We start from the raw sequence: 24,294 nt of genomic DNA, 5'->3' as shown, positions 1-24,294 counted from the left end.
CGTGCTGGTGAAGAATGGGTAATAAATTTAGTAATAGTAATAATAATGATAATCATAATAATATTGATAATCATGATAATGATGATATAGAAGATACTTGCTGAATCTTTACTGGAAGAGCATTCCAGTTTAGAACCCTGCACTACGCAATGTTCTAAATGAGAACCTCACTTAACCCAAGGTTCTAACTCAGAATGTCAAGATTCTAACTTGCCCTCCATTGCAGATATTCAGACGCAACACATGATAGGGGTGGGGCCAAGGGTGTCAAAGATGTTCCTGCTCCCCCTCTCATGCCGTGGGAAATGCACAAACGGCATCTGGCTTGGGTGTCAAAGCACAACCACATATCTACATATATATATATATGGAGAGAGGGAGCGATGCAGGTGGGAAGCAAAGCTGTTGCATCATTTGCTGGCGCTGCCTACCCTTCCCAGCGGAAGGCAAAGGGTTACTTTCGAATGGGCCTTTTGGGGGCTTCTGTTCCAAGGAAACAGGATGGAGTCGTTCAGAAGAACAATGGCCAACCAGGCTGTAGAAATCCTGGGAAGGAGAGCAAGGACTTCTCAAAAAACAAAAAACATCAACCAAGAAAGCACCAGAGCTTTTTATCCAAAGAATAAAACTGCATCTCTAGACTTCTAGAGGGGAAAAAAGCACTGGCAAATCAGCTGCTCTCAACTTCCAAGGGGGCGGGAGGTCAGAATGGCCCTTTTAAGAGAATCTGGTGTGAATGAAAGCAAACATCTTGGAAGCAAGTTATCAAAGGTTATGTACCGTATTTTTCGCCCTATAAGACGCACTTTTCCCCCTCCAAAAATGAAGGGGAAATGTGGGTGCGTCTTATGGGGCGAATGCAGGCTTTCGCTGAAGCCTGGAGAGAGCGGTAGGTGCGCACCGACCCCTCTCGCTCTCCAGGCTTCGCGGACCTCTCCTCAAGCAGCGGGAACGCTCCCACTGCTTGGGGAGAGTTGCCGGCATCCCGAAGCCTGCGCGCGCTGATCTCAGCGTGTCCAGGCTTCGCAGACCTCTCCGCAAGCAGCGGGAACGTTCCCGCTGCTTGGGGAGAGTTGCCGGCATCCCGAAGCCTGCGCACGCTGATCTCAGCGCGTCCAGGCTTCGCGGATCTCTCCTCAAGCAGTGGGAACCACCGCTGGGCTCCCACGGCTTGCACAGAGCTGCCTGTTTGGGGGCTGGGGTCGGGGGAAGCTCGGGCTGCCCCAGCCCCACGCCTGGGGGGGAAATAATTTTTTCCCTTTATTTCCCCCCAAAAAAACTAGGTGCGTCTTATGGGACGGTGCGTCCTATAGGGCGAAAAATACGGTAAATCCCCGTCACTGCCTGGAGAAAAGGCTAAACACTGGAGATTCCAGAAAAGGAACCCCCTCCCCTCCCCATGGCCTTTCCAGGTTGCCTATACATCATACAGTACTGCAGCACACATACTTTGGAACTCCCTGCCACTTGACACCAGGCAGGCATCTTCACTGCACTCTTTCTGGCACCTGCTTAAAATATTTTTGTTTATGCATGCCTATCAGGGCATGGACGGCACACAGAATGTTGGGTGCTTTGATCTATTTTTCTGGGGGGAAATGTTTAAAATATATTCTTCTTTTTTACTGGTAATTTTATTGTTTCCTTCTTTCTGCAAGTTCTTCCGAGGTCTGCTTGTTTGTTTTACAATCAAGCGGTGCGGTATATGTAGAAGAAGAAGAAGAAGAAGTTTGGATTTGATATCCCGCCTTTCACTCCCCTTCAGGAGTCTCAAAGCGGCTAACATTCTCCTTTCCCTTCCTCCCCCCACAACAAACACTCTGTGAGCTGAGTGGGGCTGAGAGACTTCAAAGAAGTGTGACTGGCCCAAGGTCACCCAGCAGCTGCATGTGGAGGAGCAGAGACGCGAACCCGGTTCCCCAGATTACGAGACTACCGCTCTTAACCACTACACCACACTGGCTCTACACCACACTGAGATAAATAAAATGGGGGGGAAACCCCAAACCATCCCTTGGCTGAGTAAAAACCAAAACTTCACCTACCTGGCCCCTCACACAGGCAGCCAGGTAGCCACATTTATGCATCACTCCAATGGATGTGTGTGTGTGTGTTGCTTTTCCATGGGAACAACACCAAAAGAAATCACAGCTTGGGAAGGCCACGCCTTCCATCCGCTCTGAAAAATGTCCTGCCAAAGCCACTCTGGAGTGGATCCAGGAAGCAGTTATACAAAAGCTGCTGTTGTCAGCAGTGACCGGGGCGGCTTCCTATCTCCCTTCCTGTGGCCCTGCTCCCTCTTCCCCATGGGGTAAATAAAACAGACGCACAATACCAACATCTGCTCTCCATCTGTTCCCTCCTATACTTGGAAAAAGCAGAGAACAGCAGGGAGATTTTCTTTTTCCTCTCTCTCAATCTCTTGATAATGCTCAAAATTAAGTCCAGGGCGTGGTCACCCGGCAAAATTGATCAACAGAACATAGGAAGCTGCTTTCCTTACAATATCAGTGTGTTAAGTCCCTCCAGGCCAGTATCACCTGCTCTAACCAGCAGCACAGCAGCATCTCATACTAAGGAAATATTTTTTTCTTTAAATACAAAAAAAGACTGGAGATGCCAGAAATTTAACTAGGGCCTGTCTGCATGCAAAGGATGTCGCCTGCCAACCCCATTAAAAAACATCCTTTTCTCAGGGCTTCCTGGACTAGATGAACTTTTGCTCCTATCCAGCTAAGGCTCAGTGGCAGGGCCTAAATCCTTTTCCCACGTTGCTTTTTGTCCAGGCGTTCCCTGACCCATAAGGTTGGGTTCAGATTCATGCGTCTGAATCCTCAGAATTTCCATTTCTCTTTCTTTTACTAGTGTTTTTATAGGACTGGTTTTACAACACATTTTTGTTTTAAGGATATATTGTCCGGCTTTCTTAGATCATATGCGAAGAGATTTTTTTTAATTAAAAAAAGTTACTGGTAAGTGGCGTATGAATGCTCTTAAGTAAGTGTAAACTCCAACCAAGGTGCCAGTTAAGACCCAAAAGGCATAATAACCTTGTGATGGGCCATTTCAGCATAAGAGAAAAGGCTCTTTTTTTCATTTTTGGTAAGCAATAAAAATTAAACCCAGAAAATTGCATTAAGCCAGGGATGGGGAATCATTCACTCCTCTCTATCTGACCTTTTGGGACCCCTCCCAGGCCCCGCCTCCTCTCCCGCCTTGCTTTACACCCTCCACGATTGCCTAGCAATAATCTTTTCTTAAACCCGCACCTCCAGCCAGATGTAGGAGAAAGGGGCGTGGGAAGAGTGTAGACACTAGCCTACCCTACAAAGGCATCACTTACATCCATTGCTCCCACCCATTTTTTCCTCTGGCCCTGCCCACCACTGACATGTGGCCCCCAGAATATCACCCAGAAAGGAATGTGGCCCTGAGGCTGAAAAAGGAACAACTCAAGCCCCACGTATTCCTTTATCGGCAGGTATAAGCTATTCCTTCACCATAACGTACCCCTCCATGCAAGTAACCCATGCGGCACACCCTAAATTAAAGTGAATCAACAGCTGTCAGAAATGGCAACAATGCCACGCTGGGAATCAAGGACGGACATTGGTACCTTTAAAGCCTTCTTCATCCAGCATGATTGTATAGTCTTCAGGAGTCTCTGTCAAGCTGAAAAATTTGCACCTGGGAAGACAAAAGAAGAAGAAAAATCAGCATTGCATTTTTTTTAATTTTTAGCCAACTGCATAAATGTTTGCTAGCCTTTGAAAAAGCACCCAGAAATTTCAAGTAGCCCAAGATGTGGCAGGCAGGAGTTTTGAAGGGAGTCATATATATATATATGCTACATACAGTGGTACCTCGGGTTACATACGCTTCAGGTTACACACTCCGCTAACCCAGAAATAGTGCTTCAGGTTAAGAACTTTGCTTCAGGATAAGAACAGAAATCGTGCTCCGGCGGCGCAGCGGTAGCGGGAGGCCCCATTAGCTAAAGTGGTGCTTCAGGTTAAGAACACTTTCTAGTTAAGAACGGACCTCCAGAATGAATTAAGTACTTAACCCGAGGTACCACTGTTTATATATTACTTCACATACATCTGCCTCCAAATCATTTCCAAGCCTAGCACAAGTGGCAGTTGCTACGGGCAACTAATGGATGGCTAATGGGAGGCAAAGTCAACTCAGGAACCTGCCTATTACATTCACACCACTGCCCATCTAGCTCTGTACTGTCCACAGTCTGCACTGATTGGCAGCGTCTCTCCAGGTACTTGGGTAGGCATACTAAGGCCTGGGGGCCGGATCCGGCCCAATCGCCCACAGACGGTCCAGGAATCAGCATGTTTTTACATGAGTAGAACGCGTGCTTTTATTTAAAATGCATCTCTGGGTTATTTGTGGGGTGTAGGAATTCGTGTGTTTTTTTCCCCAAAATATAGTCCAGCCCCCCACAAGGTCTGAAGGACAGTGGACTGGCCGCCTGCTGAAAAAGTTTGCTTATCCCTGGATTTCAGGCATATTAATAGTAGTAGTAGTAGTAGTAGTAATAATAATAATAATAATAATAATAATAATAATACCCCACCCATCTGTGGAATCTGGGCAGCTTCCAACAAAATACTAAAATACAATAATTCATCCAATATTAAAAGCTTCCCTAAACAAGGCTGCCTTCAGATGTCTTCTAAAATCAGATATTTATTTATTTCCTTGACATCTGATGGGAGGGTGTTCCACAGGGCGGGTGCCACTACCGAGAAGGCCCTCTGCCTGGTTCCCTGTTACTTCACTTCTCACAGTGAGGGAACCGCCAGAAGCCCCTCAGAGCTGGACCTCAGTGTCTGAGCTGACCGATGGGGGTGGAGACACTCCTTCAGGTCACCCCCCAGCCCTACCTGGAGATGCCAGGGATTGAAGCTGGGACGTTCTACAAGCAAAGCAGATGCTTTGCCACTGAGCCGAAGCCCTGCTTATTCTAGCTTTCTTCCCATTCTCTCATTCCCATTCTCCCTTGCAAAATTCCAGCAGACGTATGTGCAATTCTCACGACAAAAAGCTTCAGGGGAGAAAAACGTGACCCCCATCTATTTCTCCTTCCCTGGGACTTTTTGACCAGAGGTTGGATGGTTATCTGTCATGGATGCTTTAGCTGAAACTCCCGCATTGCAAGGGTTGAACTAGATCAGGCTTCCTCAAACTCAGCCCTCCAGATATTTTTGAGACTACAATTCCCATCATCCCTAACCACTGGTCCTGCTAGCTAGGGATCATGGGAGTTGTAGGCCATAAACATCTGGAGGGCCGAGTTGAGGAAGCCTATAGATGATCCTTGGGGTCCCTTCCAACTCTATAATATACATTTCTAGGAGTCAACATCAATTACCCAAACAGAACTGTAACTGTTCTGTTTGCTTCTACCAAGAGGGATGGACAAATAAAGACCGCAAAGAGTCTCCAAAGGATTGAAAATGTACAGATATCCTTCTGGGAAGACACAGGACTCCTTGGCAAAAGACTTCCTATCTGAAACCTTGGAGAGCTGCTGCCAGTCAGTGCTGACTCAGTATAGTGAAGGGATGTTATAGCTCAGCAGTGAAGCATCAATCGCCAGCATCTCCAGGTCTGGCTAGGGGAGACAGACCCTTGTTTAGAAACCCTAGAGCAGAGTTTCCCAACCTTTTTTGGGCAAAGGCACACTTGTTTCATGAAAAAAATCTCGAGGCACACCACCATGCCAGATGGGGAAAGGTCACTTTTTACTTATGTAAAAAAAAATAAAAAAATAGTAACAGCATAGAAGGTAATGGTTAGGCTAGCATCCCTCTTCCAAATATGCTAGGTTTTTATTTGCAGGGACTGTTCTACATGGGAAAGCATTCAGCACTGTCATTCTCCCATCTGCCATCTGAATTGGTACTATTCTGGGTCAACTTACTCTGCTGCATGTGTAGATGAAAATGGCACCAAATGTGGGGGAGGGGGCAGAACTGGTTTCAGATACAGGATATTAAGCATACACGTACTTCAGATTGAACTGGTTGCTTGCTTTGCAAGTTTTCATTTCCCAAATGACTGCCTTGGCAAGCGCAATACCTACCAGGCTCAACGCCGGTCTCGCGCTGCCGCTTCCCGCGCTCTCAAGGACCCGGGAGGAGGAAGGCGTGAAGGGAATCCCGAAGGCGCGAAAACCTCGCGCATGCACAGGCCTTCCGCCTGCGACAGCCCAGTAGGCTGGCCGAAGCGAGCGGCGATGGGATGTGGGAGGGAGCTCGCTCGCCGCCCCGCGTGTGCCTATGTGAGGCACGTTACAGCCCCGTGACGTCAGCGCCACCCAGGCAGCCAGGCAGGCAGATGGCGAGAGCCCCGCGCTGGGCGGCCTCTCCTCGCCGCCGCCGCCCTGCCTCTCGCCGCCCGACTCGCCCGCCTCCCTCCCACGGCACACCAGGCAACGTCTCGCGGCACACTAGTGTGCCACGGAACACCGGTTGGGAAACACTGCCCTAGAGGGTTGCTACAAGTTATGTGCCATTTCAACAAAACACAGTTTAAAAACAAACAAACCACTGTTTACACTGATGCAACCTCAGAGATGTAACAGAAACTCCTGACAGCCGAGAACTTACAACTGTAACATACTAAGAAATTAAGGTAAAATATTATGAATGGTGAATAAATGTTCTGATTGCTGTAAATCCATTGGTACTTTGCGGAAGAGAAAACCACTCCCAACTCTGCATGGAAGAAACTCAGATTATTTCACTACAGAAACCTCCTAATTCCATGTGAGTTTTAAATGCACGGGTGAGTTTTAAATGCACGGGGGTACTATGCAAGGCAGAACTCAATCCTGAGGATTTTAACAGAACTTGGGGCAGTACCGGGATTTTAAAAGGCAACAACAGCAGCCCTTGATTGTCGAGAGACCAAAAATTTAACAATGGTGGTGTCTGAAGAAATTTTATTTCTTGGCTAACTTCACACACCCCAACTGCAGCGTTGGGGACTCTAAATCTTGATGTGATCTATTTGGACTGGGCTGGGCTACGGGACTAAGAAACCAGAACATGAGCAATGAAATTATTTGCTTCAGATCAGTGGTTCCCAAACTTTTTCAAGCCACCATAAACTCATTCCCAGTGCCCCTGAGGGATAGCTCCATCCATAGAGCAGGAGGCTCTTAATCTCAAGGTCATGGGTTCAAGACCCAGGCTGGGCAAAAGATTCCTGCACTGGATTAGATGATGCCTTTCAACTCGATGATTCAGCACCCTATAAAATGCATTATTCAGAATAGAGGTTTGCATGACCCACTAAGGAAGATAAACAGCACAATAACATCCAAAACAGTAGCAGTTAATCGTGCCTTCATTCAAAATCCGATTTAAACTAAATTTAATTAATTCAACACAACTGATAAAACTTGATCCAGCGATACCAGCTTCCCAGAGTCTGACAATCATTTAGCAAGTCTTAGATAAGAGGCTTAGATTACCATCTTTAGTTAACTACTTCACTGCTCAGCAAACTCTTAAGATAGATGGGCTTGACGAAGGGATACCAGTTTCCCAACATCTGGGATAGGTCACTCAGCAGAGCATGAGACTCTTTTAATCTCCGGGTCATGGATTCGAGTCCCGCACTGGGCAAAAGATTCCTGCATTGCAGGGGGGTTGGGCTAGATGACCCTTGCAATCCCTTTTTCAACCCTACAATTCTGCGATTCTAAGTCACTTAGCAGGAGCCTTAAAACACCACCTCCAGGTGACTCCCTATAGGGGGCAGTATACCTCCTATTTCGGAAACAGCTGCTTTAACTGAAAGACTCAGCACAAACACAGGGACTTTCTCTCCAATTCCAGAATCCCAAAGCAAGGGGGGGGGGACTCTTGCAAGTGTGGAACTCCAGAAATATTTCCCTGTGCTGACCGACTTCTGGAGTTCCATACTTCCAAGAGTCCCCCCTCCCAATGCATTTGGATTCTGGAATTGGGGAGAAAACCCCTGTGTGTATTTATATATATTGGAAAGAGAGGGGCTGCCAGCCGACTGTGAGATCCAGTTGGAAAGGCTGATCTAATAACGCCCTGTAATTGTTTGCTTATTCTCTGCAAGGCGGGTAAGAGGAGGGTGTTAGTTAGGTTGTTTTTGCCAGCCTTTGCAAGCCAACTGTAGGAAGAAAAAGTAGAGGGGGGGGGGGTTCCATTTTCAATCCTGAGAAAAGGGAGGATTTTCCTTTTTTCCCCTTTAATTAACAAAAACACATTTTTCCCCACATTTGACTCCAAGCACAAAGTGTGGGAGTGCTTATAAGCAGAACATATTTAAAACCTTGGCCTGCAATTTGGAGGCATTGAAAGGCTTGCTTTGAAAAACAGGAGAAAGAAGCAGAGTCCCGCGGGCTCAAACGCCAGCAAGAATAGTCCGCTGTTACTACAGGAATATTACCACTTGCTCACCCAACACCTTTAGTTTGGGATAAGAGGCACACAGAGACCAGATTTGCCTGTTTGAGGCAGGGTTGGGTCTTCAGCTGCTCGTCCTCTGGGTTTTAAACAGGGTAGCACATTCTGCATTACAAGATGCTGAGCAAAGATACCTGCTGCCCAAACAAGGCTCACTCCATTTAACCCAGATAAAGAAACAGAAGTGTTTTTCAGTAATTCCCTGAGCTGAGTTTGCAGGAAAGCACCCTGCCTATCCTATAAGATCCCATGCAAAGCAAGCGTTTGGAGGCAATCCTTGCTATGTCCAAGTGGGGTCAGGATTGCATCTGCCACCACACACACCCCTTCTCGGCTCAACAGCACGACCCCTTGGTACAAGCACAGAGGACCCAGTCCTCTCCCCAAATAAGGTTTACTCAGAATGCTCCACACACTCCCTACAGCTCTCAGGTAAGTGGGCCCAATCCTGCAGTGACAAAAGAGGCTTTCGCACTTTGCACTCAAAACAATGCACTCTTGTGTTTGTGCATTCCCACAACCTCCCAGTAGACTCATATACACGCACGGAGGAACCCAATCCCTTGAGAGGAAGAATGTTCTCCCTCCCTCCCTCTCTCTCTCTCTCTCTCTCTCTCTCTCTCTCTCTCTCTCTCTCACACACACACACACACCCTTCCTTTGCTCACCAAAACAACCGCTTGGACCACATGTGCACGTGCCCCCCTACACCCCAATCCACACGTTCAATATACCATCTTGGTCCATCCCCACAACTTCGCAGCATGCACCCAATCCTGAGCGCACCTAACAAGGACCAATTCTGCCCCTTCCCCAAAGGGCTTCACCCTGCGGGTGGTCCACAACACTCAACACGCCTCCTCGGGCAATCTTCCCACAGCCTCCGTCTACACGTGCGCGGGCTTCTAAAATGGGGCTCGGCAACCTTCGCTCAATGAAGCCTTCTCCTCTCGAGACTCTCGCATCCCCTTTCCGTCCTCCTTCCTTCAACCCCTTGGTGTACACGCGAGTGCGCGTACACACGACACGCATACACGCCGCTAGGAACCCGACCCACCCCGTCCCGGTGGGTCACCTGCTTCGCTGGGGCAGCAGCAGCATCTTGAGCAGCGGGTGCGTGTAGAGCCAGAGGCCGCTGCGAGCCAAGCTCAGCACCCGCACGCGGGGCTCCAGGATCCGCAGGTCCATCGCGGCGGCGGCGGCCCGAAGCGCGTGTCTCGGCAGCGGCGCACCAAGCAAGGCCGGATCGCAACCCCGGCGCTCGGCTATAGGCGAAGCCGGGGCCGCGGCGCCGCCTCCTCTGCCAGGCCTGGCCCGGCCCACGGGGTGGAGTCTCGCCGGCCCCGGGAACCACCCACCGCCGCCTCCTTTCCGCCGCTTGGCTGTCGGCCGCGGTGGGCGCCGCTGGGAGAAGGAGGGGTGTCAGGGTTAAGGCAGCCCGTCTGCAAACGCAGGAAGCTGCCTTATGTCGAGTCGGGCCCTGACCCACTAATAAATAATAATAATTTTATTACTTATATCATCTGGCTGGGTTGGCCCAGCGGGAATCCTTTAGTACTGACACACCAATGGCTTTCCAGGGTTTTCAGCAGGGCTGGATTTAGGTTTGATGAGGCCCTAAGGTAATGGGGCCCTTTATATGCCCAGTTGTCCTTTGTCAACAACAAATTGTCGCTGTTTTTTGTGTTGAATATATGCTATATGGTAATTTATGGACCTAATAGGTATCTAAAGCCATTTGCACATAACAAATAGCAGCACAACACAACACAAAGCATTGTTGCTGTATGTAGGTTTTGTTTGCTATTTATCTTATATTTTGGGAATGTACATCCAGTTTTTTTAACCTTTAAATTTTTGGGGGGCCCCCAAGAGAGTGGGGCCCTAAGCTTTAGCTTATATGTAAATCCAGCACTGGTTTTCAGAGACATACCCAGCCTGTGCGCAAAGCAGATTCCCCCACCACTAAGCATTTAAGGACTCTTCCTTAAAAGTAAGATTCTAGTCCTCATGATCCTGTAAAAAAGAGGGCTGGTTTTCAATAGGAACCTATCAAACTGAACCATTCATCCACCTAGCTCAGTACTGTCTGCACTGACCGGCAGCAATGGTGCTCCAGGGATTCAGGTGAGGGACAGCCCTGGCTGGAGATGCTGGGGATTGAATCTGGGACCTTCTGCATGCCAGACAGGTGCTCTGGCACTAAGCTGCAGACCATCCATTAGGTAAAGGTAAAGGAACCCCTGACCATTAGGTCCAGTCGTGACCGACTCTGGGGTTGTGGCGCTCATCTCGCTTTATTGTCGGAGGGAGCCGGCGTACAGCTTCCGGGTCATGTGGCCAGCATGACTAAGCTGCTTCTGGCGAACAAGAGTAGCGTACGGAAACGCCGTTTACCTTCCCACCGGAGCAGTACCTATGTATCTACTTGCACTTTGACGTGCTTTTGAACTGCTAGGTTGGCAGGAGCAGAGACCAAGCAACAGGAGCTCACGCCGTCGCGGGGATTCAAACCGCCGACCTTCTGATCAGCAAGTCCTAGGCTCTATGGTTTAACCCACAGCGCCACCCGCGTCCCAGGCCATCCATTAAGGCAGAGGCAAAAGATTCCTGCAGTACGGGGTATTGGACTAGATGGACCCTTGTAGTCCCTTGCAACTACAGTATTATTCCTCAGTATATCTTAGGTCTGTATTCCATATTTCCTTGGCAATTGCAACACTTTATTATACTCAAGCCTTTTTTTCTTTCCCTTTTCTGGAACCTGTCTGTTGGGATTGAAATTCCATTAAAAATATATATATATATGCAAATAATTGGCAACGGGTTGGTGGTGGTTGTTTTTTACTTTTCAGCTATTCCCTGGAAAAGGGAAATCCAGATTAAATTGGGGAGGGGAGAGATTTGTGGACTGGCGTATTATTGATGCTGCCAACATCATGTAGAAGCTGCAAAAATCTTGCATCCACAAGAGTGCAATAAACACGCTTTTAGAAGCACCCTCGTTGCTCTCTTTCCCTCGAATGAAAACACTGAGCATGGAAAAAGTCGCCTCTCCCAAGTGTGGAAAATTTCAGCCCCGTGGCCAAATTTTGTGGAAAGTTACAGGCAGCTTTGATGACTGCTCAGTTATAAAGAGACCTGTTGTGCAACTGCCTGGCTACTAAGTTTTATTTCTGGTAAATCCAGGTTGTAGGATATGCTTTCTCTCCAGCATTCAAAAAGTCAAGAACAGCAGCTGTCTTTCCACTTAATCCTCAACACACCGCTACGTATCTATGTCATAAAGTTATAACAACACTGCCTTTGACAACCTGGTGCCCTCCAAGTGGCTTGCACTACAATTCCCATCAGCCCAAGTGCTGGCAATTCTCCCCACCTCTCTCCCCTATTGGGCAAGAGAGGTCCTCAGAGCAAAGCAGCTGGGAAATTCTGTTTTAATGCACACACACACAAACATCAAATAATCGTGTGTTACGAAAAAATTTAGGTGCAAGGCTGCTCAGTCACCCAGCTCGTCGGGCAGAGCCCATGGGTCCCTGCGGAATAAAGGAAGGAGTCCAGCAACCAACCGGAGCAAATAGCTGTAGACCAAAGTTTATTGCGCAACAGGTTCAAAGAGGAATTTTGAACCCCGAGGATGGGGCGACAAGGACTTTTAAAACTTTCCCACCATATCCCAGAATACAGTTCGTACAGCATCATTGCTACATCACTGACATGTCACAAAAGGGGAAGGGTAGACAGGGGTTACACTAGTTTAACCTTGGCAAACATGTCCGGACAAGTCCTTGGTACAAGATTAGCATAAGCAGACATGTCAGGGCAAGACCCAGGTATAAGATTAGCATAGGAAAACACCTCTGAAGTCCCACCACCCAAAGTACAATAGAACTTCCTTTGCATGTCTGGACTCCTTGGCAAGTCTGGTGATGGGATCAGGCTTTCCTTGGCCAACAACCAGCTCAGCAATTGTCACCTCTGAGCACTTCCTGGGGTAGGAGGTTTGCTCAGCTTAACAGACACTTGCCAGACTGTATTTGAAAAGGGAGGTGTAAGCCCCTACAGTCCAAAGACAATTGGAAAGCTTTCCCCATTTCCTTCCTCCTTGCAGAGAAATATTTGAGGTCAATTTGGGAGAGTCAAAATGGCTTCAGGATTGCTCTCCTGTGCTATTTCAGACACGTGGTTTAAATACTTATGTATGTGTTTGCCTTGCACATTTATGAATATTTATTCTGTATTTGAGACCTTAGAATTCTTATAACAGTGGTATGGAGGGTTCTGTTCTGTTCTGTTTCTATTATATATTTTGTGTTATTATCTTGTATTTTTATGCTGTGAACTGCCCTGAGATCTGTGGATGAAGGACAGTGTAATATTTATTTATTTATTTATTTATTTATTTATTTATTTAATCAATCAATCAATCAATCAATCAATAATCAAGGACCCCTTGGGCTTTCCTCAGAGCAAGACAGGAGCAAGTCAAAGCCTCAGGAGATTGGCAGATGATGGCCAGCAGCAGGAGAGCTGTGGGGGGAGCCATTTACCACATACACCCCATGTATGCCATCTGCCTAAGGCAATTAACTCAGCTTGTTGGGAGTTGGAACCATAGAATCAAAGTCTTTTCAAAGGGAGGGACCATGAGCGCCATCTCGTCCAACCCCTTGCAATGCAGGAATCTTTTGTGCAACACAAGACTTGAACCCACGACTGAGACTAAGAGTCTTGTGTTCCACCAACTGAACTATGTGTCCAACAACGTTTGGAGGGCGACAGATTCCCGCCTGCCCCGCAATCCTTGCAACAAAGCACAGGGTATTCTATAATTTGCAGTCAGCTCCTGCTGGACTGGGACGCGGATGGCGCTGTAGGTAAAACCTCAGTGCCTAGGACTTGCTGATCGTAAGGTCGGCGGTTCGAATCCCCGCAGCGGGGTGAGCTTCTGTTGTTCGGTCCCAGCTCCTGCCCACCTAGCAGTTTGAAAGCACCCCTAAGTGCAAGTAGATAAATACCGTATTTTTTGCATCATAACACTCACTTTTTTCCTCCTAAAAAGTAAGGGGGAATGTCTGTGCGTGTTATGGAGGGAATGCCTACGGGTGGCATGCCTACGGATTTTCCTCCTCTAAAAACTATGCGCGTGTTATAGAGCGAAAAATACGTTAGGTACCGCTTTATAGCGGGAAGGTAAACGGCGTTTCTGTGTGTGGTGCTAGTGCTGGTTCGCCAGCTGCAGCTCCGTCACACTGGCCACGTGACCCGGAAGTGTCTTCGGACGGCGTCGGCTCCCGGCCTCTTGAGCGAGATGAGCGCGCAACCCTAGAGTCGGTCACGACTGGCCCGTACAGGCAGGGGTACCTTTACCTTTTGCCTGCTGGACTAAAGGCTGCAAACAGCATGCACAGTTGTCTTAATAATTATTGCTATAGATTTGGAGGAGACCCCCCCCCAACCTCCAAGTGTTCATATTTTCCTGGGACAGTCCTGGATTTACAGAGGCCGACCCAGTTTCTGATTTGATCCTGGAATGTCCCGCTTTTCCTTAGGACGTCCCTATTTTCACTGGAGAAATATTGGAGGGCATGGTGTTATGAGAGCCCTGAGCCGATAAAATAAGTAACTATACAACCTTTAGAAGATATCTGAAGGCAGCAATGTATAGGGAAGTTTTAAAATGTGGCTGGGGCAGCTCAGTCAGAGGGGTGGAATATACGATACATCATAAAATTGTTGTTGTTGTATAGGACGTCCCTATTTTTATCAGAGAAATGTTGGAGGGTATGCTAAACCCTAGAAATTAATGCTAGGATTTTGATTATTTGGGGTGTGAAAGGAGAAATGCAAGCTGCAGAGGAATTCCTGGGCTAGCCTATGAAAAAAGGACCTAGCTCAGTGTTTCCCAACCACTGTTCCGCGGCACACTAGTGTGCCGCGAGATGTTGCCTGGTGTGCCGCGGGAAAAATTAAAAAATTCGAAAGATAGCTTCAGATCCGGAGAGGCGGCCTTCAGGTGAGTTTTAATTTTAATTTTCCTTCTCCCACTTAATGCCCCACGCTCGCCCGAGCAGCTTGCAGTCCTCGGTAGCCACGGCGACCCGAGGGAGGGGAGGGAACAGGGAAGTCGAGGGCGGCGACGAGCCGCGATGACGTCAGTGGGCCGCGCCGCCTCGCCCTGGCACGGTGTGAGAGCCCCGGCTAGTGGCACGAGCTTTGGAATAAGTGGGATCCGCGTGCGCGAGACCGAGATCGTGGGTAAGGAGCTCAGCCCTGGGGAGGAGGAAGCGGGGCCGCGCGTGCGGGCCACATCCCCACAGAGAGCGAGCCTCCCCCGGCCCACCACTCCGGGCAGGTCCACTCGCATGAGGGGGCGGCGATGGCGACGGCCGGCAGCTTGCCTGCAATGCCATCCCTCGAGCAGGCGAGGAGCCCGGAGGCTACCAGATGCAAGTCCTCTTTCCCACCCTGCTCGGGAGTCCAGAGCACTTGGTCGCATTCAGGATCTAGAGTGGGGAAGCGGGGCTTGTGTCTGGGCTGGACACATTGGGCTGCCTGTGCCGCTCGACCTGCGGGGAGAAATCAGGGTGGGAGTCACGACCGTGAGGCAGGGCTGCCAAGTGTGGCAGAAGAGGACACGGCTGTCGCACCTGTCCTTAGGTAGGAGCTTCTTCCGTGTCGACCTGCTGCCCTAAAGTCTTGGCTTTTTTCTTGGCTTTTTGGCGGTTGGCACAGAAGGAAGGCAAGGGGGAGGGGGGAAAATTGAAACTTACACTTTCGTGCGTCCCTCCCGGCGTGATGCTGCGCGCTGACGTCACGGGGCTGTAATGGTGGTGTGCCTCGAGATTTTTTTCATGAAACAAGTGTGCCTTTGCCCAAAAAAGGTTGGGAAACACTGACCTAGCTAAGCTAGGGCCATCAAGAAACAATACAGGGCCATTGAGGACCATTGGCAATGTGAGAAGTCCCTGCTTGCCCTGAAGTGTGAACAGAGACTGGGGGGGTTGGAAGGCTGCCTGGATAACAGGGTGTGAGGTGACAGGAAAAGAGAGTTTTTAGCAAGGTGTTCTGCAGGGAAGAAGAAAGGAGAAGAAAGACTGGGATCCATCTTGGGCAGGCTGTCCGCTTGCTGCCTGGGAGAAAGGCCTCGGACTCCAGGGCTGTAGTGAGGTTCAAGCCCCTCTTGAAATAACCATGTTGTAAGATCTGGACTCCCTCCATGTGGCCCAGTTGTGTAAATAGGTGAATAAACCATATTTCTTCAAGCTGTGACAGTCTCCACTGTGTCTTAATCCTCCGAAGGAACACAGACCCTGGGTGAGGGCCTGGAACCCCCTGAGATCTTGCTATTGCTTGGCAGAGAGTGGGTTGGCACCTAAGTTTTGTAACTTTATTATCATCGTTATTAAAGGCACTCTCACTCACCGGGAGATCTATGCCTTCTACCTAGAGGGGTTCAGGCAAACCTGGGGACTTCAGGTCAGACCTGGAGACCTGGCAACCCTTTCAAGAATGTCCTTTGTTTGCATGGATAAAGGATAGAGGAGCATGTGAATTCGTATGGAAACTACTCTAGTGTGCAAAGGACGAATTTACATCCAGTGTTGTGCCCACTCTTGCCTCTAGCTCCACCTGCCATGTGGCCCCTGGAAGACTCACCAGAAGCAAAGGTGGCCTCCGGTCTGAAAAATATCCCCTATCCTTATTTTGCAATTTTCTTCTGAACCGACTTCTTTTTCCTAATCCCTGCCACTCATTAATCATCTGGAGCCAGGGGGTTAAGCCAAAGTGGGTTACTTATTGATTTTGCACCTTTGTGTTGCCTTATCCCCTTGTCTATGATCAACCAGTTGCATTCTGACTGATGCCACCACCAGGACATAATTCATGCCCCTTAAGGAAGCAATTTCCAGAGGGGTCACTGCATTAGACTGCTGCAGCAAAAGCAACCCTCCAAAAGCATTGGGATTTCCTTGAAGACGGACACTTTTATTATAGCATAAGCTTTCCCGGGCTCGACAAGCTGCGCTCACGCTCCCATTCATTGGGCACCCCCTGAGTTTCCAGTGCTGAGGTTTTAATCTGTGTTCACATGGATAGCTCAGGTGGTGCTGACAACAGCAAGGTTGCAAGTTTGATCCCCATATGGGATATTTGTATTGCAGGGGGTTGGACTAGGCCAGGGGTAGGCAACCTAAGGCCCGTGGGCCGGATGTGGGCCAATCGCCTTCTCAGTCAGGCCCACGGACGGTCCAGGAATCAGCGTGTTTTTACATGAGTAGAATGTGTCCTTTTATTTAAAATGCATCTCTGGGTTATTTGTGGGGCATAGGAATTCGTTCATTTCCCCCCCCCAAAAAAAAAAAAATATAGTCTGGCCCACCACATGGTTTGGAGGATGGTGGACCTGCCCACAGCTGAAAAAGTTTGCTGACCCCTGGACTAGACAATCCTCAGGATCCCTTCCAACTCTACAATTCTTTGATTCTATGACATCCTCCAAAGAGTAAATGTATCCTCACTTGGTTAGAAAACCCTCGTGTCTGGTGGGTTGCCTTTCAAACCAGGTTCGCACCTTCACAGGAAAGTGGAACCCAAATGGATTCAGACACTCCAAGTGTCCTTATTTTCCAGACACAGTCCTGGATTTACAGAAGCCGTCCTGGTTTCTTATTTGATCCCAGAATGTCCCGCTTTTCCTTAGGACACTCCTATTTTCATTGCAGAAATGTTGAAGGGTATGCCCTGTGGGGAAAGGTTGCAAGTTTAGAGAATAGGCTGAAGTTAGACATATCCATCATTTTCAACAGGTCTCTATAGGCGGCCTATTGTTGGATAAAACCCTTACTAACTGTAGGTGCATGGAATGGGAATGATTTGGTGATTTAACAGGGAGCATTAAAAGGGGAAAGAGACTTGTCCCTTAGAAACCAGTTGGACCACGTGCAAAATACCACAAGTAACTGGATAAGACTCCTATATAAGATAAGACTGCAATCCAAAGGGTAACTGGAGCCCCAAAGTACGCAAGATAAGACTGTGATCCAATCATGACAAGTGTGTCCCGTTTGACAATGCTGTCTTTCTCCTTACCCTTTGCTAATCTAACACCTCTGTGGGGAAAGAGGAGCAGAAGCAGCCCTGATTATATCAGAACTGAATAGAGAGGAATTTGCTGACACATTTTCGATTCAGCATTTCTACCCCAGAACCTCCCTTTGAAGTCTTTGTGCTGAGGCACTCCCACTTTTGAGGTTGCAGAGGTTGTCATAGCAAATGTCATCATTTCCCCCTCTGCTCTCGTTAAGTTCCCTTTTTGTATGTGTGCATGCTCTTAAAAAAACCTGAAACATAATACTTGAGAAATTGAGTCCACCACAAGTTTTAATTTATTCAAAAACCTAAGATGAGCCCTGCAGGATCAGGCCCATCGAGTCCAGCATCCTTTTCTCACAGTGGCCAACTAGATGCCCATAGGAACCCCGTAAGGCGTAAGCAGGATCCAAGGGCAAGAGTTATTTTGGGGTACCACACAAAATACAGGGCAGGGCAGGGGGTTGCGGTGCAATTTATTTCCTCACCAGTTGCTGAAATGACTTCAAAGCAATCCATTACAATCTATTGCAGCCTAACAGGATGGCCCCTCTGGAATTTCACACAGACACACGAATTTGCAAATTTGTCTGTGCTTTGCTACCCAGAGCTTAAATGCATGACCTCTCACACACATACAGCAATATACATTCCTCCCATCAGATGTCAAGGAAATAAACAACTCTCTGACTTTTCGAAGGCACCTGAAGGCAGTCTTGTTTAGGGAGGTTTTTAATGTTTGATGTTTTATTGTATTTTTAATATTTTGTTGGAAGTCGCCCAGAGTGGTTGGGGAAACCCAGCCAGATAGTCAGGGTATAAATTATAAATCATCATCATTATTATTATGCAAGCAACTGTCATTCAGAAGCCTCACTGTCTCCAACCATGAAAGAAGCAGTGTGTAACCGTTATGGCTAGTAGTCATTGATAGCTTTCATGAATTTGTCTTATCCACTTAAAAAACAGACAAGCCACGTTTTTATTAAATATTTTCTTGTGCTACAAAACAAACAGATGAATGGGGGGAAAGTATATCTTTCGTCTCCACTTTCAGTGAGATACACTTTTGTCATGGACCTTCTTCCTATGCCTGGCTTAAGTTGTGTCATGTTCAGAGAAGGCAAATGGGCAAATGGGACTCTGCCCTGCCTGCCTGCCTACTTAACAGCCAGCCAAGGGGGTGGGCCTGTCTATCCATTTCCTCCTCCTCAGGGTTGCCCCTGTAGAACTCAGCAGGGCCAAGTATGGGGACATGGCAAGGAGGAGTTGCTTTGGCCTGCCATTGGGCTCTGGCGCCACCTGCTGTTGGGCTCCCTGCTTTCTGCCCCTCAAGATTTCCAGGATTCTTTAAGATCAGTAGTGTCCTCATTAGGTTTAAGTAAAGAAAAAGAAAACGTCCTTTAGCAGCAATGACTGTGAGCACGAGAAGATGCTTCCAGGAGTGAGGAAAAGCTAAACTTAGGAGTTTTCATTAAAGGCTAATGGTTCCTAGGTGCTAATGCAACGCCCAGACATGTGAGAATGGGAAGAGGGTTCTCGATGGCTTGTTGTTGTTGTTTATGGAGATAATTGCTGTTTTTTGCATTCATTCCTTCAAAACCACATCTGGGAACACAGGCAACCACACCTCAAGAGAAAGACCGAGTGTTGGAACTTTCAGGACAGACAAAATAAAGGGTCTCCTTTGCACAGCACATAGGTGAACTATGTGAAACTCGCTCCCACGAGAGGTAGCAATGGGCGACAACTTGGATGGCTTTAAAAGGTGGTTAGGCAGATTCATGAAGGAGGCTGTCAGTGGTTACCAGCTGCTGTGGCTACATTCTGACTCCATCAGGAACCACAGGAGGGGAGAGTGCTATCTATCTGTCTATCTATTGCATTTATAGTCTACCTTTTTCTCAATGGAGCTCAAGGTGCTTACATCATTCTCCTCCTCCTCATTTACCGGTAATCCCCACAACAACTCTGTGAGGTAGGGTAGGCTGAGAGTGAGTGACTTGGCCCAATGTTGCTCAGTGAGCTTCATGGCTGAGTGCGGATTCAATCCTGGGTCTCCCAGGTCCTAGTCCAACACTCTAACCACTGCACCACCTTGACCGTCAAGTTGCTCTTGTGAGAACAGGAAGCCTGGCAGCAGATCTAACACCTTCCCTTTCCAGCTAGGGCTGGGTGACTCCAACTGTGGATTTCTCTCACTTTCCCATTTTCCTAATCTTAAAGCTGAGCTCACCACATTTCCGCATCAGTTTGCAATTTTTCTTCAATGGCCTCGTGAAAATTCACCAGCATTTTTGTGCAAACCTCTCCTAATAGACACATTTTTGCATGCAATTTCCCTGGACATGATGCAACTCGCAGGATTTCCCTGTCTCCTTTTATGCACGTGACACACCACCAGCTCTGCAGGCCTGGACTGACGCTAAATTACTTTTGTGTGCGTGTCCTATACTTACTTTCTTGCTGGGCTCTGCAGAGGCAGATACCTCCTTCCTGTTCCAACCTGTCTGCTGGCATCACTGCAAAGCTTCTCCAAGTGCTGCTAACCCTCATCATCCAAAGTCTGCCAGGTGAGAGAATGCTTTCTCCTCAACCGTCAGTGGTACGGAAAGCGGGTCTTGTGACAAGGGCAGCTTTCAGCCAAGGTGCATCTTCCAGAGAGGAAGTAATCGCAAATGTCGATGAAATCTGCCTGGTGTCAGGGAATGGTCTGAAGACAAGGACTGGGGAATGCATTCTATGGCAGACCAGTTTCTCTCCAATGGAGCGCTGGAGAGGGAAGAGTCACTCCTCTTATTCACAGCGTGTTCAGAAGCAGAGACACAGAAGCTGAACACCTTAGGGAGGAGTTATCCAGTTTCATTATACAGTGGTACCCCAGATTACATACGCTTCAGGTTACATATGCTTCAGGTTACAGACTCCGCTAACCCAGAAATAGTAACTCAGGTTAAGAACTTTGCTTCAGGATGAGAACAGAAATAGTGCTCTGGCGGTGCGGCGGCAGCAGGAGGCTCCATTAGCTAAAGTGGTGCATCAGGTTAAGAACAGTTTCAGGTTAAGAACAGACCTCCGGAACGAATTAAGTACTTAACCCAAGGTACCACTGTAATGACAACAGAACCAGGAGGGAGGGGGCAGAAAAAAAGCACTGATAAATTCAAAGTTTTGATGGTTGTTATCTAAATGCTGCCAATGTTTTCAAGTGTACACAATTTCCCCCATATATTCAATAAACGTTTTCCAATCTTCTCTAAACGTATGTTCTTCTTGTTCTCTTATTCAGTATGTTAAGTCTGCAAGCTGCTTGCAATTTCTTCATCTCAAGACTCAACAGACGATATCCTCCAAACGCCATTTTTGGATGTCTATGTAGCATACAGCCCTTAAATAGTTTAGTCTTTGGAAGAAGATAATAATTGTAATGTCTTTCAGCCTTTTTTGTACCACTGTATTGACGCAAATCTAGCTGGACCACAATGCTAAACTGCTAGTAGGGAGCAGGTTTTGGCTCTGCAGTGCATCACCAAAGCTGCAGTCAGTATTGCTGGTGTGATAGATTTGCTTCATGCTTTCACCCTTGGGGGGAGTTTTGGAGGAACTGGGTTGCCGATTACCACCAGGAATTTCTTCTCATTAGATCACAGTTAAGAAGAAGAAGAGTTTGGATTTGATATCCCCCTTTATCACTACCCAAAGGAGTCTCAAAGCGGCTAACAATCTCCTTTCCTTTCCTTCCCCACAACAAACACTCTGTGAGCTGAGTGGGGCTGAGAGACTTCAGAGAAGTGTGACTGGCCCAAGGTCACCCAGCAGCTGCATGTGGAGGAGCGGAGATGCGAACCCGGTTCCCCAGACTGTGAGTCTATCGCTCTTAACCACTACACCATACTGGCTCTCAGGTTAAGTCCTGAAGTGATGGCTTCTTCAAGGTTTTGAACCCAATGACCCTGGCTTCCTGCCTAAGGCTTGTCCTTGAACAGCAGACGAGTTGCATTCATCTCCCAAGTAACCTTCCAAACAACCGTGGACTGATAACTGACCTCCCAAATGTTATGTACTAACATATGTAGTGAGTTACTTACTTCAAGCTTACATACCAGGCTAAATTCAAGGTCCTGGTTTTTGTGTATAAAAGCCCAATACAACTTGGAACCAGGAGACCTGAAAGATCCTCTCACCCCGTATATACCCAATGCATAATTTTATAAACTTGTCATGTCGCCTCTCGCTTGCCTTTTCTCCAAATTATAAAGCTAGTAATGCATGAGACCATTGAGGGGCTTCAGAATGCAGGTCCAAATCACTTCATCCAAAACCCATGCCCCTTAACTTTGAAAGCTAGCATCACACAAGGCATCTGGGTCAAGCAGAAAAAAATGGATGGGCAAATCCCTTCAATGATTTACCCATTTGCCACATTACATCTTGATCTCCAGCTTCACATTAACCAGCCATCCGCACGTCGAGTTTTGTTGACCAGAGAACCGTCTTTTTGAAGGAGGAACCAACGCAGTAGTTCTTACTGCTGGGATTTCCCACCACGGATTTTGCTCTTAACACAAGACGTCGGGGACCTCCAAATGTTGTTGGACTACAACTCCCATCATCCCTGACCGTCAGGCCATGCAAGCTGCAGCTGATGGGAATTGGAGTCCAACATCTAGAGCAGGGGTGGCAAACCTCAGGCCTAATTAGCATTGCCAGACTCACAAGGTCATGGTCACCTATTCTACACCACCTGGTGTCATACGTCAGGTATGGAGCAGGTAAAAACTTGGCACAGCTGACAGGCTTGTTTGTAGGCATTGCTGTTCATCTGATGGGCAGTGCTTTCACAGTGCAGCATGAGGTAGTGCTATGAGAGGGGCTTCTGAAAACACCTCGCCCAGCATTTTGAAAGAGGACATCAGAAGAGCTTGCTGGGTCAGGTCAATGGCCCATCTAGTCCAGCAATCCTCTTCTCCCAATGGCCAACTAGATGCCCCAGTGGGAAACCAGAAAGCAGGACCTGAGCACAAGAGCACTTGCCCCTCCTGTGGCTGCCAGCAGCTGGTATTCAGAAGCACTATTGCCTTTCACCATGGATACAGAGCACAGCCATCAGGAGTAATAGCCATCACTATCCCTCTCTTGCATGGATTTGTCCAATCCTCTTTGAAAGCCCTCCAAGTTGGTAGTCATCCCTATCAGGAGCTCGTCCTACACTTGAGTAGGACCCTGGCAGAGACATTTGTCCCACTTCATGGAACACAGTAACACAAACATCCTGTCTCCGTCTTTGTGGAGTCAAAATATACACCGTCATGTGAAAGACAACAATCCCATGACTGCAATCATGGAGCAGGAATTCTAACAATCCCTGCCTCCTGGGGAAGTGAGTTCCACAGTATATATATGTGCTGTGTGAAGAAGTCCTTTATTTCGCCTGTCCTGAATCTTGCAACATTCATCTTCACTGGATGGCCACAAGTTTTAGTGTTATGAGAGAGAGAAACATTTTTCACTATCAACCCCACCCAGGGTGTGTGGAGGTAGAAAAGAAGTTTCCCTATCCAGATTCTACAGGGGCACAGGTTTTCCCTCCAAACCCTAACTAAAGAGTTTACTGAGAATACAAGGCAGGGGAAACCAAGGAAGGGTTTGTGCAAAACCCTTTGCTTTTTTTCTTTAACTGTCGAGGCTCTGCAAAAACACTCAAGATTTTGCTTGCTGCCTTGCAAAGGGCTTTCAACCAATCTAGCAAGAGGAGATGTTGCAGCGTGAAGAACTGCGTGGGGAACACACCCAGTCTCAAGAGTCTGTTAGCTCTACAAATGATTCCTGGTGCAGGAGTCAGAAAACATTAAAAAAACACAGACACACACAAACCAACAGAAAGCTGGTTGAGGGTGGGAAAATGATCTACTAGCATGAAATACATGTGAGTTACAGAATAGCCTATACATGTATTTAGCCAGATTCCAGGGAAAGCAGACTAAGAACTCCACCGCCATCCTTTCACTCACTTCCTTAGCAGAATGTCACTTTTGACGCCCCACTGCTCTGGATTAAGGATTAAAATGTGAGTGGAATTTGGCAGACAAGGAGAAAGCAGCTCCTTTCTACCTAAACACATCACTGGAGCGTCAAAACAGATCAAAGGTGATGGGACAGAGCTTAATTTTTCCCCAAAAGTCCCATGCTCGGTCTAGACTCCGACCCAAGGTCACGTTAACATGGATGCCATAAAACGAGTAACCTGCTTTCCAATGATGACCGCTAAGTCGACAAGAAGTATACATAGATCAGGGGTCAGCAAACTTTTTCAGCAGGGGGCCGGTCCACTGTCCCTCAGACTTTGTGAGGGGCCGGACTATATTCCTATGCCCCACAAATAAGCCAGAGATGCACTTTAAATAAATGCACTCATTCTACTCATGTAAAAACACACTGATTCCCGGACTGTCAGCAGGCCGGATTTAGAAGTCGATTGGGCCAGATCCGGCCCCCAGGCCTTAGTTTGCCTACCATGACATAGATGCGTAGGAAAGCAACACACAGGGTGGGCTTTTCTGCAGCAAAGGCCATTGAGGAGAAAATCAGAATGGAATTTATAGAAGTGGCTGCAGGCTCAGCTGCCAAAGACACTCACAAAGGCTACTTGCCAGGCTACCAAACACTCACTTCTTTAACCACCCCGCCCCCCCCAATACCCAACAGAAAGCCACTCAGACAATGCAGACCA

At 47.8% G+C, this 24,294-nt stretch overlaps 2 protein-coding genes across 21 annotated transcripts in view; one reads left to right on the top strand and one right to left on the bottom strand.

Annotated features, from left to right (window-relative positions):
- CASTOR1 (cytosolic arginine sensor for mTORC1 subunit 1) overlaps positions 1-9,731 on the bottom strand; it is a 29,174-nt gene extending 19,443 nt beyond the window's left edge. Inside the window, exons 1-2 of the mRNA XM_082203399.1 lie at positions 9,544-9,731; positions 3,617-3,687 (exon numbers count right to left, since the gene is read on the bottom strand). Of these exons, the coding sequence (XP_082059525.1) occupies positions 3,617-3,687; positions 9,544-9,656 (184 nt within the window). The 5' untranslated portion in view covers positions 9,657-9,731. The remainder of the gene's footprint in view (positions 1-3,616; positions 3,688-9,543) is intronic.
- The window catches only part of HORMAD2 (HORMA domain containing 2), a 236,046-nt gene extending 220,682 nt beyond the window's left edge, over positions 1-15,364 (top strand). For 9 of the 20 annotated variants that reach the window (XM_082203299.1, XM_082203300.1, XM_082203295.1 and 6 more), the window contains one exon: positions 14,546-15,359. In XM_082203299.1, coding sequence (XP_082059425.1) covers positions 14,546-15,166 — 621 coding nt within the window. In that variant the 3' untranslated portion in view covers positions 15,167-15,359. Of the gene's footprint in view, positions 1-14,545 lie in introns of all 20 variants that reach the window. The other 11 variants (XM_082203281.1, XM_082203280.1, XM_082203287.1 and 8 more) reach the window with 5 other exon arrangements.
- Positions 15,365-24,294: the final 8,930 nt, after the last annotated feature.

Source organism: Podarcis vaucheri, assembly GCF_965113315.1.
Source record: "Podarcis vaucheri genome assembly, chromosome: 16".
NCBI lineage: Eukaryota > Metazoa > Chordata > Lepidosauria > Squamata > Lacertidae > Podarcis > Podarcis vaucheri.
This window is presented reverse-complemented; position numbering and strand designations above follow the sequence as displayed.